Source organism: Diplodia corticola (assembly GCF_001883845.1).
Source record: "Diplodia corticola strain CBS 112549 chromosome Unknown scaffold53, whole genome shotgun sequence".
NCBI classification, from domain to species: Eukaryota; Fungi; Ascomycota; class Dothideomycetes; order Botryosphaeriales; family Botryosphaeriaceae; genus Diplodia; species Diplodia corticola.
In genome coordinates this window covers 215805-228569 of record NW_017971532.1, presented here as the reverse complement: position 1 = coordinate 228569, position 12765 = coordinate 215805, and the positions used below count along the sequence as shown (strand labels likewise).

General features: G+C 57.2%; 6 protein-coding genes across 6 annotated transcripts; 4 read left to right on the top strand and 2 right to left on the bottom strand.

The window, feature by feature from the left end:
- Positions 1-414: 414 nt before the first annotated feature.
- Positions 415-1170, bottom strand: BKCO1_5300086 (survival motor neuron; the record flags this gene model as incomplete). The annotated part of the gene is made up of 4 exons (XM_020277198.1): positions 415-518; positions 602-873; positions 935-1017; positions 1084-1170. 4 exons carry the CDS (start codon positions 1168-1170, stop codon positions 415-417), a joined length of 546 nt encoding a protein of 181 aa, XP_020127301.1.
- A 248-nt stretch (positions 1171-1418) lies between these two features.
- BKCO1_5300085 (ribosomal biogenesis protein gar2) lies at positions 1419-2931 on the top strand (the record flags this gene model as incomplete). Its single annotated transcript, XM_020277197.1, has 3 exons — positions 1419-1452; positions 1503-2148; positions 2211-2931. The coding sequence occupies 3 exons, from the start codon at positions 1419-1421 to the stop codon at positions 2929-2931; spliced, it is 1401 nt and encodes a 466-aa protein (XP_020127302.1).
- A 472-nt stretch (positions 2932-3403) lies between these two features.
- BKCO1_5300084 (ubx domain protein) lies at positions 3404-4459 on the bottom strand (the record flags this gene model as incomplete). Its single annotated transcript, XM_020277196.1, has 3 exons — positions 3404-3910; positions 3964-4310; positions 4381-4459. The coding sequence occupies 3 exons, from the start codon at positions 4457-4459 to the stop codon at positions 3404-3406; spliced, it is 933 nt and encodes a 310-aa protein (XP_020127303.1).
- A 435-nt stretch (positions 4460-4894) lies between these two features.
- BKCO1_5300083 (msp domain-containing protein) lies at positions 4895-6012 on the top strand (the record flags this gene model as incomplete). The annotated part of the gene is made up of 6 exons (XM_020277195.1): positions 4895-4934; positions 4988-5058; positions 5114-5136; positions 5192-5250; positions 5309-5424; positions 5479-6012. 6 exons carry the CDS (start codon positions 4895-4897, stop codon positions 6010-6012), a joined length of 843 nt encoding a protein of 280 aa, XP_020127304.1.
- Positions 6013-7143: 1131 nt separating this feature from the next.
- Positions 7144-8487, top strand: BKCO1_5300082 (alpha beta hydrolase; the record flags this gene model as incomplete). The annotated part of the gene is made up of 2 exons (XM_020277194.1): positions 7144-7632; positions 7927-8487. The coding sequence occupies 2 exons, from the start codon at positions 7144-7146 to the stop codon at positions 8485-8487; spliced, it is 1050 nt and encodes a 349-aa protein (XP_020127305.1).
- A 443-nt stretch (positions 8488-8930) lies between these two features.
- BKCO1_5300081 (uncharacterized protein) lies at positions 8931-10511 on the top strand (the record flags this gene model as incomplete). The annotated part of the gene is made up of 1 exon (XM_020277193.1): positions 8931-10511. The coding sequence occupies one exon, from the start codon at positions 8931-8933 to the stop codon at positions 10509-10511; it is 1581 nt and encodes a 526-aa protein (XP_020127306.1).
- Positions 10512-12765: the final 2254 nt, after the last annotated feature.

Genomic DNA, 12765 nt, shown 5'->3' with positions numbered 1-12765 from the left:
TCCTTGAAAGTTGGCCCAGACCTCAATTTTATAGGTGAGGGGTGTCGATCGGCCACTCGCAATTCGAAAGGTGACCCGCGGACACGTTGTATGCGTAAAGACCTGCCTTATCTCGTTGCACGCATCAGTGAACGCTGGTATGCGCCACAGCAGATTGCAAGATCCACAGCCCAAGTTCTCGGCAAGGTCAGATGGCCCGATGCATACAGATAATCCGTATCAAAGTTGGACGTGCCAGCCGTACCGGTTTTCACGCCCAAACCAATGGTGCCGAAACGGAAAGAAGCTGCATGCCTGATAAGTAATGTTATAACCATGGGTATCTATTAATCCTTTAGACCGGCTCTAGCCCACAAAGTCCATCTGAGACCACCTACCATCGGAAAGTGAAGGCAAGCGCCACTAGTCGCGCTCTCAACCGGACTTCTGGGCAGACTGCAGCTGAGTCTCGTACTGGTGCTGATAGTAGCCGGCGTAGTAAAACGCCATCTGCATGTTCTTCAAGGCGTCTCCCTGACCTAGAACAAGGTCAGCTTGGCGTTCGGAACACATGGAAAATGCGGAAAGCGAGAGCTCCGCATGAACGGGGGAGGACACTAACCAGGCGCGGTGGCGTGGGCAGTGCCCGGCATGGGAGGGGCCGACGGCGGCTGGGCGACATTCTGCATCTCGGCCTCCTGCATCAGCTGGAGGGCAGCAGCGTCCGTCTCCTCGGAAGGCGCAGCGGCGTCACTGGCGTGGTTGGCCATCGGAGGCTGGTAGGCGGTACCATCGTCCGCCGTGTGGGCGCCCTGGGACTCGTGTTCTAGCTTGGCGCGAGACTGCGCATGGGCGCTGATGCCCATCTCCTCGAGCTCCTCCGGCTCGGCAAGACTGAAAGGACTGTTAGAGTCATAGGGTGTTTCGAGAGGAGCAGAAGCTTGACGCTACTTACTCAGCTAGATCGAAGATCTCGGCGGCAGTAAGCATCTCGCTGAGGGGAACCTTCTTGTCCCTCTTTTGCAGGCTGTGATACTTCTGTAAAGGAAAAGGTTTAGTCACTGAGCATGCCCTTTCACTACGCGCGTGTCTGGAGCGGTTTACCTTGTACTCGTTCACCTGAGCATTCCAGCCCTTGACCAAGGCGCGATCGTCCCAGGCGCCCTGGGCGAAGATGTCGATGCCGGTCATATTGAAAGAGGTGTAACGGGCCGTTGAAAGGCGCGAAATGAAGAGATTGCCTGGCGAAACTCCAGAGGTCGTGAGATCTGTTTGTTGTTCGTGGAGGATAGTGGTGGTGGTGAGGCGCGCCGACCGGGGTAGGCACCAGCCCGGCGCTTCTTCGGCGGGCGGCGCACGTCGCAGAAAAAAGTTCGGGCAAGCAACGCCTGCTAAGCATCACCACCTCCGCGCATCCGCATTTTCACCTCTCCCTAAAGATGGCTCCCGAGACCAAGTCCAAGAAGCGCAAGAGTAGGCGAATCCATCCCCTTGTCTGTGCCTGGCTAATTGACCCTCTACAGGCGGCGGCGCTGTTACCTCGCCCAGCACCAAGAAGCTCAGGAAATCCGAGGCCCCCTCTCCCGAAGAGCAGCCTGCGCCGGTCAAGACTAGCAAGAAATCCAAGAAGGAGGCTCCCAAGCAGGATGAAGACGCTGCCGTCACAAGGTCCAAGTCCTCCCGCAAGCGCGCCACTGATTTCTTCGACGCCGCCGACGAGGAAGCGGACGCTGCCGAGTCTACCCCCAAGAAATCCAAGAAGGCAAAGAAGGAGAAGGATGAGAAGCCTGTCGAGGAGTCTGCCCCCGCTGCCAAGCCTGTGAAGGGCAAGAAGGCGAAGAAGGAGAAGGATGAGGAGCCTGCCGAAGTGCCCGCCGCTGCCGCCAAGGCTGTGAAGGGCAAGAAGCGCAAGGCGGCAGAGGAGCCCGCCCCGGTCGAGGAGCCCGCCGAAGAAGAGGAGATTGCTGTTGACGGAAGCGAGGGTGAGAGCGAGGACGAGGACGACCAGACCAAGGCTCTGCTCAAGGGCTTCGAAAGCGACGAGGATGAGGAGGACGGCGAAGACGAGGGCGATCTGTCCAAGCTCCCCGCTCTGCCCGACTCGAAGAAGTTGGCCAAGCAGCTCAAGAAGGTCAAGGAGGACAACAGCACTGGCGTGATTTATATTGGGTTCGTTCCTTCCATAATTCTCGAAATCGTCGCTTGTTTTATCATGCTAAGTCTACTCACAGTCGCGTTCCGCACGGTTTCTACGAGCATCAGATGAAGGCCTACTTTACGCAATTCGGCGAGGTGAAGCGCGTGCGCGTCGCGCGCAACAAGAAGACTGGCCGCAGCAAGCACTACGCTTTCGTCGAATTCGCCAACAATGATGTCGCCAAGATTGTGGCCGAGACCATGGACAAGTACCTCATGTTCGGTCACATCCTGCAGGTGCGCTACATTCCTGCCGAGCAGGTCCACCCGGAACTTTTCAAGGGCTCCAACAAGCGCTTCAAGGCTGCCCCGCGCAACAAGATGCAGGGTCGCCACCTGCGCCTGGGCATGGTCCGTGAAGACTGGGACAAGAGGATTGAGCGTGAAGAGAAGAGGAGGAAGAGCAAAGGAGACAAGCTAAAGGAGATGGGCTACGACTTCGAAGCCCCGGCTATTAAGAGCACAAACAAGATTCCCAAAAGGACCGAGGCCCCTGCTGAGGCTGAGGAAGCCCCCAAGACCCTGACAGATAAAGCTCACGACGAGGAAGACCAGGAGGTTGCTGAGGCCATGGAGGCCGTCAAGAAATCCAAGAAGTCGAAGAAGAGGGAAAGCAATGGCGCGGTTGAGGAGGAGAAGGAGAAGGAGCCTGTGAAGGTCAAGGCGACCAAGGAGAAGAAGGACGCTGGCAAGGCTGAGAAGGCCGACAAGAAGGCCAGCAAGCCCAAGGCGAAGAAGGCCAAGACTTCTGCTTGAGCGACAGGGGTCCAAGAGCGGACGAGGAATTCACCTGTCAGACGATCGGAAATCTCAGCATGAGCCGAAGTAGATATACCCACGATTCCGTTCCATACGGACCTTCAGATCTGGCTGGAAGTTACGCGCACGCTGATAAGGACTTTACGTGCCATTCTCGCTGGTGACTCCCAGTCGAGGGACCTACGATACATTTACCAGGAATCATACTTGGTAGTTGAGACACGACATCGTTGGAGGATCGGCTCGGTAGAACAAAACAAAATTGGGGGAATAAAAGGAGTTCGGGGACCCCAGAGTCTTAGTCTTTATTTTTCGCATAAATATTATGAGGCTTTTCTTCCTGACAGCCACATGTCTCCCACTCGCTCGTAACTCATCATGCAAGCCTGATCTCTGATTACATCCCATCACATCACAGAGCAACACCATCACGCCTCGCCTAGCCCCAAGTTATGCAACCGGTCCAATCTTATTTGACAACAAGCGCGGCACTGGGGACCATGCCAGCTTCTTTGAGCGTCTGGCCGAAGTCGGTCTGGTCGAACACCTTCCTGGGAAAGTTCTGTGAGAATGTGGTCACAGTAATGCCGTTCTCCTGAGACAGCTGATGTGCCAGCTCGAACAACGTAGTGTCCACTGGCAGCGTCTTCTGCACGGTGCCAGAAGGGAGCTGCAGCCTCAATCTCGTCTCGGTGTATGCGCTCGCAGGCTTCGACGTGGTAGGTCCTGACGAAGTCGCAGCAGGTGCTGGCGCCGGAGCTTCGGCAGGGGTCTGTCCCAGTCTTGCTGCCTTCTCTGCCTCGGCCTTCCGCTTGCGCTCGAGCTTCTGGGCCTCGATCTGGGCCTGGACGCGCTTGCGGGCCTCGATATCCGCCTGCTTCTCACGACGCTTCTGCTCTGCTTCTTTCATGCGCTCCTTAGCCTGCAGAGCCTCCTTGGCATCCTGGCCCTCTTTGGTTGCCTTACGGCGAATTTCCTGGTTGTCGCAGTGTCAGCGCAGATTGAGAAGGCAGCAACGCGATAACTAACGTCGTTCTTCTTCTTGTCAATCTTGTCCTGCTCCGACAGCCCCGCGCGCTTCTCGGCAAGCTTCGCCCGCAGCTCCTCCAACCTTGCTTTCTTCTCCTCCTCGGTAAGCGGCTTGATTTCCTCCGTCGACTCCTCAAAGTCAACGTGGCCGGACTTGCTGGCATGGAACTCGGCTTGGGCGTGGGAGCGGAACATCTTGCCGCAGTCGTTGCACTTGAGGCTCTGGGCCTGCTCGCCCGGACCGGGAGGCGGGGGTGATGACGAGGACGCTGCGGCGGCATCTTCGGCCTTGATGTCGTCGAGAGACTTGTCTTGGTTCTTCTCGAGCCAGTCGATGGCGTTTTGGACTAGGGGTTCATCAGATCATTGGTACTGCTGACGGATCGGCAGCTACTTCATAGCCAAAGGTAGACGTACGTGAGCCGGACTTCTTGAGAGCGAGCTCAGCGCGCTCCCGGTCGAAGCCCATGTCGGCGAGCATGTCGAGGTCGGCCATTGTTGCGGGAGTGGCGATCAAGCAGGTGGGAATGAGTGCAGCTGCAGGGGGGGGAGGAAGAAGAGTACTATTGAGCGAATGCGCAGGTAGCGGTGGTGCAAGCTGGCGGGGAGCAGCAGCGGCGGATCGGCGTTAAGGCAGGCGATTCTGGAAGTGACGTACGATGTCGCGCTATACTCAATAGAGACTAGCTCCAGGGCTCTTTGTATCGCTGGCCTGGAATCACACAGCCCGCCCGCAACCACCACGGCAGACGGCAGTCTTTCCCGCGGTACCTCCAACCACCCTCTCCACACCAACTCTTCGCCGCCTTCTGCGTACCTCGCAGCGTGCCCACTTCGCATCCGCCAGCTGCAACGCTCCCTGCGCCCCGACGTCGCCTCGTCTCCCCATTCTTGCGCGCAAGCCCCTGCCACCTGGCGCCCACAGGACACCATGTCGGTCGAACTGACGCCGCCCGAGCTGGGCTTCAAGAGTATGACGTCTTCGCGAGCGGTCTAGTGGTACACATTACTGATCATGTCGCAGGACCCTTCACCACGGAGGTCTCGCAGAGCCTGCGCCTGCGCAATCCCAACAGTGACCCTGTCGCATTCAAGGTACGTCGTCATCGAGTCTCACGAGCTCCTCACACAGGCAATCTAACGGATCTAGGTCAAAACCACTGCTCCGAAACAGTTAGCGCTTCTTTTCGCTCCAGGGTTCCTACAAAATGCTTACCACTGTTTGCAGGTACTGTGTCCGCCCCAACTCCGGTCGGATTGAGGCTGGCAAGGAGGTTGAGGTTCAGGGTGAGTACACCAAGCTGTTTTGGACAAGTATGCGCAGTTAGTAACAGCGGCATTGCAGTTCTGCTCCAAGCCATGAAGGAGGACCCGCCTCCAGATGCCCGCTGCCGTGACAAGTTCCTTGTCCAGTCCGTCGCCGTGACCGCCGACATGGAGTTCAGCAACGTTGGCACCATCGTACGGAAATGAACTGGCACATATGACACAAGGGAAGGGCTAATTGAGATGCAGTGGAACCACATTGAGCAGACGGCCAAGCACACGATCCAGGAGAGGAAGATCCGTGTCATCTTCCTGCCTGCCGACGGAGCCCCGTCGGTCAACGGTACGACGTCCAACGACGTCTCGTCGCAGCGCTCTCCTTCTCCCGAGGCCGTGACCCCCCAGCGCACTACCGCCGGCTCCGTTTCCCGCCCGGAGTCTCGCCCGTCTTCGGCCAAGCACACGGGCGAAGCTGCCGGCTCCGCGTTCAACCCCGCCAACTCGACGGTGATCGGCAACGCTGTCTCGAGCGTGACTAGCGCGATCCCCACGTCCACGGAAGAACTCAAGGCCCAGCTCCAGGAGGCACGGGCGACGATCGCGAGGCTGGAGCAGCAGGCGTCTTCGGGACTCAGGCAGCGCAAGGGTGATGGCGTCGGTAGCAAGGACGAGAAGGCGGCATCGAACTTGTCGGTCCAGCAGGCGCCGGCAGGAGGCGTGCCGGTGCAGGTGGTGGCGGGATTGTGCTTGTTCAGCTTCCTGCTGGCCTACTTCTTCTTCTAAGAGAGCGAAGCGACGGGGATACCATAGGGGGCGGATTTATAGGTCTTGGCAGCGGCCGTTGGCCGGGCCTGGCTCGGTGCATTCATTTGCTTCTGTTTCTTATTCTGATTCTTCTATTACCATACCGCGCACCAGCACATGCACTTTCTTTGGGTTAAAATAATGGAATTGCTCGGTCTTGCCCCGCCTGTTTTTTTTTTCTCGGAGTCAAGCGAGCATCTTCCTCTATCCGGTAAAATGGAGTTGGGGCGCTTGCTTTATCAAGGAGTCTTGTGTCATAAATGAATGTCTCGTAAACTACGGACCGCACGGGAACGCGTCCTCGGCGGGCCGCGGTAATGATTCCAACAACGGTGATCCAATTGGTCGACTGTTTTACGTGAGCGAAGAGGGTGTTCTGCTTGGCTGCTCCCTGGACAATATACGTATGCTCCCGGCCAGCTGGCGCGTCTCAATTCGCAGCGTGCTGTGAGTTGGCGAGTGGAAGGCGGAAAAATAGCAAGCCGAATGGGGCGATGGCTTTAGTAATAATCGTGCCGATCTCGCGGGCGTGAGCAGCGCGGGCTTATAGGCTACGTTCCGCCCCACATGCCCCGGCAAATCGAACGTACATACGTCGTCGTGTCGGGTCTTTTACTTTTAGCCCCCACAATACCAAGCTTGCTGCGACCCAATCCCAATGCTGGACTGACGACATCGAATGCTGCGGCGCATGTCGGTTCCATGCAGATCGTCGGGGTATTTCTGATTAGAGCTTGGATCCTCGCACTTTTGGACGTCGATGGTCGGTTGGCCCCCAAGTGTTTTGGCCGAATATGATCTCGTGTGTAGAGACTTACTGTGTTGAGGGTTACTCCGCTTTTTTATTTGGGTTCTTTTAGATTCTAGTGCACAATGGGTAGGAGGACGTGAGTAAAGCGGTAAAGTGTCCGGGGACTGTGGGGATTTATATATATATAGTTTTTGTAACGAGCGAAGGGTTGGTCTTGGTCTTTCTCCCTGACTTCCCCGTGAGTCTTTTTTTCTTTTCTTCCCCCCAAGACCTACTTAGCTTTGGATCTCCCTTTCCAAACCCTTTTCCCCCTCCAGTTCCACATCCATCCGATCCCGAACCACCAACCGCAAACCAACATGGCCTCCACCACAGCTGAACAACCTACCTTCACCCCCCTCCCCCGCCGCCACATCACCCTCCCCAACCCGCTCACCAACACCACCATCACCGCCTCCTTCGCCGCTTCTTTCCCCCCCACCTCTTCTTCCTCCTCCTCCCCCGACCCCGCCAAGCCGACCATCGTCTTCCTCCACTCCTTCTCCACCGACTCCTCCCTCTTCGCCCCCCAATTCGCCGACCCCCGCCTGCGAGACTCGTGCAACTTGATCGCCATCGACTTGCTCGGGCACGGGGGGACGAGGATTTACGAAGGAATTGTTGGGGAGGAGGAGAACGAGGAGGATGGGGAGCGGCGGCAGAGGGACTGCGGGTGGACGTATTGGGACAGCGCGGCGATGGTGGTGGGGGTGCTGAGGGGGTTGGGGTTGCGGAAGGGGTGTTTTGTGCAGGGGACGAGCCAGGGGGGGTGGGTGGCGGTGAGGGTGGCGTTGGTGGCGCCCGAGATGGTACGTATATATGTTGTGGGTTGGGTTGATTCTTTTCTGGTTTTTTTTGTCGTTGTTTTGGTGCTTTATGATGGGGGATGGAGTTGGAGACGGTCTGTTTATGAGGAAAGCCGGGACGAGATCTGCATCTGTTCTTCTCTTCCTCTCTTTTTCTTTTCACTCTCGTCCCTTTCTCTTCTTGACATTTTCCTTTCTCTACTTCTTTTCTGCGCTACTTCCTACCTCGCCGTCTCCATCATTTCCATTCCCGCAGTACAAACCTCCACCTCACACAAGCCTAATTGATACCCCCAGATCGCCGGAATCATCCCCATGGGCACATCCATCGACCACGAGTCCCCCCACTCCATCACCCTCGGCTGCTGGGACGGCCGATCCGTCGCGCTCAACGGGCCCATCGCCTTCACCAGTACCTCCGCCGGCTCCCCCACGCCGTCCTTCGCCCCTCCCGACCAATACTGCGACTACCTCGTCGCCGTCGGCTTCGCGCCCGGCCGCCTCTCGCCCGCCGCCGCCGCCTTCTGGAACCGGCGCATCAAGGAAAACTACGCGGGCGACGCGGGCAGGCGCCGCTTGCGGACCGCCGCCGTGTGTCTGGCCGAGAGGGACGGGCTGCTGGGGAGGGTGGGGGAAGGCGTCAGGTGTCCGGTCTTGTGGCTGCAAGGGGATCGGGACGAGGTGTATAGCGTGGCGAATGCGGAGGAGGGGATCAAGGCGTTTGGGGAGGGGGGAGAGAACAGGTTGGTGGTTGTGGAGGGGGGGTCGCACTTTTTGAGTGCGGATGCGTTTGGGGAGGTGAATGGGTTGGTTTGGGAGTTTGTGGAGAAGTGGTGGAAGGGTGGTGAGCTGGTGTGAGGTGTGAGGTGTGAGATGTGAGCGGTGCGAGGGTGTACCGGAGGACTGAGTGCGTTGAAGTGGTGCGTGTTGAGCGGAGATTGTTAAGGAAAGGGTGATGGCGGGTTGTAGAAGATCAAATCAAGCTCGCTTACATGCAGTCGTTGTCATCTTTCGGGAGCCACGGCCGCTCGCTGGAACGATTGCGAAGTGATGCGTCTGGAAGGCGCACTCAGCCTGCAAAACTTGTGGTCCGCAACGTGCCTTCCTCAACACCAGAGGAAGGAGCAATGCAGCAGCAGCTGTCCTGAGCTTGCTTTCACGCTCCGCTTGGCCTCTCTTCTTCATCCACCATCCAGCACCAGCATCGACGCAGCATTGACGTCTTCATTCTGCTATTATTGATACTACTTCTATCACCGTTACCGTCCTCGCCTGGTCTTCACTCACCAGCCACCACAGCTATGGATAACCAGCACGCCAATGAAGTTCCCCCGCCACAACACGTTGGAGGTTCTACGCTACAATTCGTTGTGAAAGTGTTCAGAGCACCGCAGCACGTCAATCAAGGTTTTACGCTACAAGGCGTTGTGCATGTATTCGGAACACAGCAGCCCGTCAATCAAGGTGTTATGCTGCAAGAAATTGGGCATATACTCGAAGCACAGCAGCGCGCCAATGAAGGTGCTCCGCCACAACACAATGAAGGTTCCCCGCCACAACACAGTGAAGGTGCCTCGCCACAACACAGTGAAGGTGCCTCGCCACAATACAATGGTGTGCCAGATCCTGAACACCACAGTAACAGGGCCGAGACCGGCTCTCCTCCTGAACAGCTCACCAACAGGGTCGGAGTCGCCCATCCTATCCAACACCCCCAGCCGATTAACCGTCACTACCACATGAGCCTTCCCAATCAACTCGACTCACCAGAGCACTTTGATTCTGAGCCTCATCCGCTATACCACAGCAACAACGCAAGAGCCGACTTGCCTCCACAGGACGCCAACAGCATGGAAACGGACCATACCGAACACCTTGACGCAGCCCATGGCGGATCCTCTCAACAAACTCCGTCGCAGCAGTACAGCCCCGCTCATATGTACGAGCTTCGTGAAGATACTTGGCTGGCTGCATCACAAGATGGCGCGGAGGCCCATGCTGGGCCATCTGGAAACCCCTCGCAAGCCATACCACAAGGTGACACGGAGGCCCATTCTGGGTCATCTGGAGACTCCTCGCAAGCCACATCAGAAGGTGGCACGGAGGCCCGTTCTGGGTCATCTGGAGACTCCTCGCAAGCCACATCAGAAGACAGCGCGGAGGCCGATGATAGAATTCCTGATATCCCCCCGGCACCTCGATCACAACATGGCGCGGAGGCTCATGATGAGAATTCTGCCATGTATCCGCTAACCGTACACGAACCGCTGTATTCGCAAGGGAACCGACGAAGAGGATTTCGCAGGTGGAAGTCAGCCCGGTTATTTCTGTTGCTCGTCATTACCTGCGCGGTGATCGCCAGAAACCACTCCAAGGCCGTCCAGGCTCAGGCAAGCTGCGACTCTGATGTTTGCTGGTCCGGTGTTGATTGGATGGCTCTTTGCGATGACGATGGGGTTCTGGTCGATTGGGATTGTCTCGAAACCGGAGAGCCGGACATGGGCCCTGTGCCTGACTGCAAGCCGGAGACATTGGTCGAGCCGCTGCCTGAGACTTCGAAACGGGCAAAAGACCCGGTCAGGGGCTTCGCCGAGGCAGTATTAGCGATTCCTCGTCTGGACTACACAGGCCTTTTCAAAGGTCATCCAAGTCGTTCAGAAACACGCGTCCAAAGAACACCAGCAGAGGAAACACCGGCAGAGGAAACACCAGCAGAGGAAACACCAGCAAAGGAAACACCAGCAAAGGAAACACCAGCAAAGGAAACACAAATGAGACATTTCACCGGAGTGGTAATAAAAATCTCGGTTTGGGACATGGCAAAGGCTTCTTTTTGGCTGGGCGTTGCCGTTGCCGTCATGGCAGATATGATCATAGGTTAAACATGCTGGATGGTGAGCGGAATATGTCGGACTGGTTCAGTTTTGATGATGGCATGGAACAGCAGTGATGGAGATGGAAAGGATTCAGTTTTGGGAACCATTGTTACGAGAACGGTCGTTTCGTAGGTTGTCGCATTAAAACTGTCATTCGGTAGGTTGTTGTCAATTGACGAATCATTCTTTCTGCGCTTCTACCACTTGCACTATCACTTGTGAATGATGGAGGCAGTGCTCTTGCTTTTTGTGGAGGGAGAAAGGAGGGGAGAGAGAGGGGGGGAGAGACACAGAGGGAGGACACTTGCCTGCCAAACAATCATTTTGCCCGCGATTAATGGTCACAGTTGCATATGGAGGTCGGTTGAGAGAGGCGGAACCAGGACATTCAAGGCCACCCAGATAGATGGGCCCAGATACGGGGTCGGCAGGTTGAGTGTTCACAGAAAGAGACCGTTGTTGTTTCGCCACGAGTCATGGTACTCGCATCCCGCCACGGCACAGCCATGACGGTTGAACCCACGAGGCGGAGGATTTATATATCCGTTCGTATTCAACGCGGGAAGGAACAATGCAACAGGAACATATCGTAGTTTTAATCTCATCACTCGCCCTTCCGTACAGGGGCCGGTGGTGGGCTGGGCTGGGCTGGGCTCAGGCACACGTCGGGACACGGCCACCCAGCCGCCGAGCCGCCGCCTAGCCCGCCGCCCACCAATACAAATGCAAATACACAAATTCTCCGTACCTTGGGTGTGTGTGTGGACGGGCTGGCTGCTTTACCCTTGATCCCTGCATATCGCCCGTAGACGTTGGACAGAGAGATAGAGAGAGTCATGGCCGATACACCCATCTCATGCCGGGCGCCGAACGAAGAGGTCGAGGCGGCCACCGCACTATATCGAAAGGGCGTTTCCGTTTTGTTCGTGGCGTCCAGGTGACGCGGCGGCGTGGTGTGTCTTCTTCTCACCTGACAATTCAGGCTGAACAAACGAACAAACAAACAAAAACACACACACACACAAACACAAACACAACACAGACACCCTAAATCGCCGACCTAGGTAGGACTCGACGGCCTCTCTCATGAATCGCCGCGAACGACGACGGGAATTAGGGTTGACCGCCGCCCGTACCGGGCCGGAACTTTCTTCGGAGTTTAGGCGGCGGCGGCGCGGGGGTGGCTTGGATGAGTGGAGGGTGCTTTCTTCCGAAAGGGGAAGTGGGCTGCTGGGCTTAATTTGGGGGCCGTGCGGGGGCCTGGTCGGCGGTACCTACGGTAGGTACGTAGCAGCCCCAGCCCAAGCCCACGATTTTTTTTTTTTGCCGGGGCGCTGGGCGGGCGGGCGGCATTTCCTTCGTCATGCTTGATCCATTGATGAAGGAAGGGTACTTGCCAGCTGACTTCTGGAAAAGAATAGGGGGGGGGGGGGAGAGAGAGAGAGAGAGAGAGAGTGAGAGAGGGGGCTTGGAAAGTGGGCGAAACACCCACCTCTGTACCCGACCGACCCCATCGCCGACACCGCCACCGTGACTCGCTGGCCAAAAAAAAAAAAAAAGGGCCAAGGACGATGGATCCTACGCAGGGTAAGACCCATCTGCTCGGATATTCCGACAGGGACGGAGGCGGGGCGCATCCGTTCGGAAGTTGGCGCGCGTGGCAGCCTGGCAGCCTGGCAGTGTTCGAGAAGGAGAAGGAGAATGGGAATGAGTTGGGGTACCCACAAGTTTTCATCTACGGTGCGAGTGCTGTGCTGGTGGAAGCTGGCCCGCGAGCTGGTAGGTGAGGCGGTGGCGGTGGCGATGGCGACGGCGACGGCCTCTTCTCTCAGCGGAAAATTCACGGAGATTCAGCTTTGGTCAGGCGGTCCTGGAGGCCGGGCTGTATAGTGATTCTGAGCGGCCGGGCAGGGTTGGCGCCTGTCGAGGCTTATCGCGTCCGCCGCAGCCTCATCAACAAGCAATCTCCACGGCTTGGCACGGCGAGGCTTGGTAGAGCTAGCAGTGGGGACTATCGAGCGACGTACGTGTGGGTAGTACAGCGAGAGTTGGCTGTCGTGGTGTTGGAGGAGGAGGGGCATCCGTTTCTTTACGGCCGAACCGAATGCATGGTGGGCTGGCATTGTATCGGTAGGGCCTTCTGGAAACGCTCGGCGGCATGGCGGGACGCTGGTGCATGGCGGCGGAGTTGGAGCGGGCGAGAGCGGCACGGCGGTAGTGATGAGATGATGCGCCGCTAGGATGAGTCGTTTCACCTGGA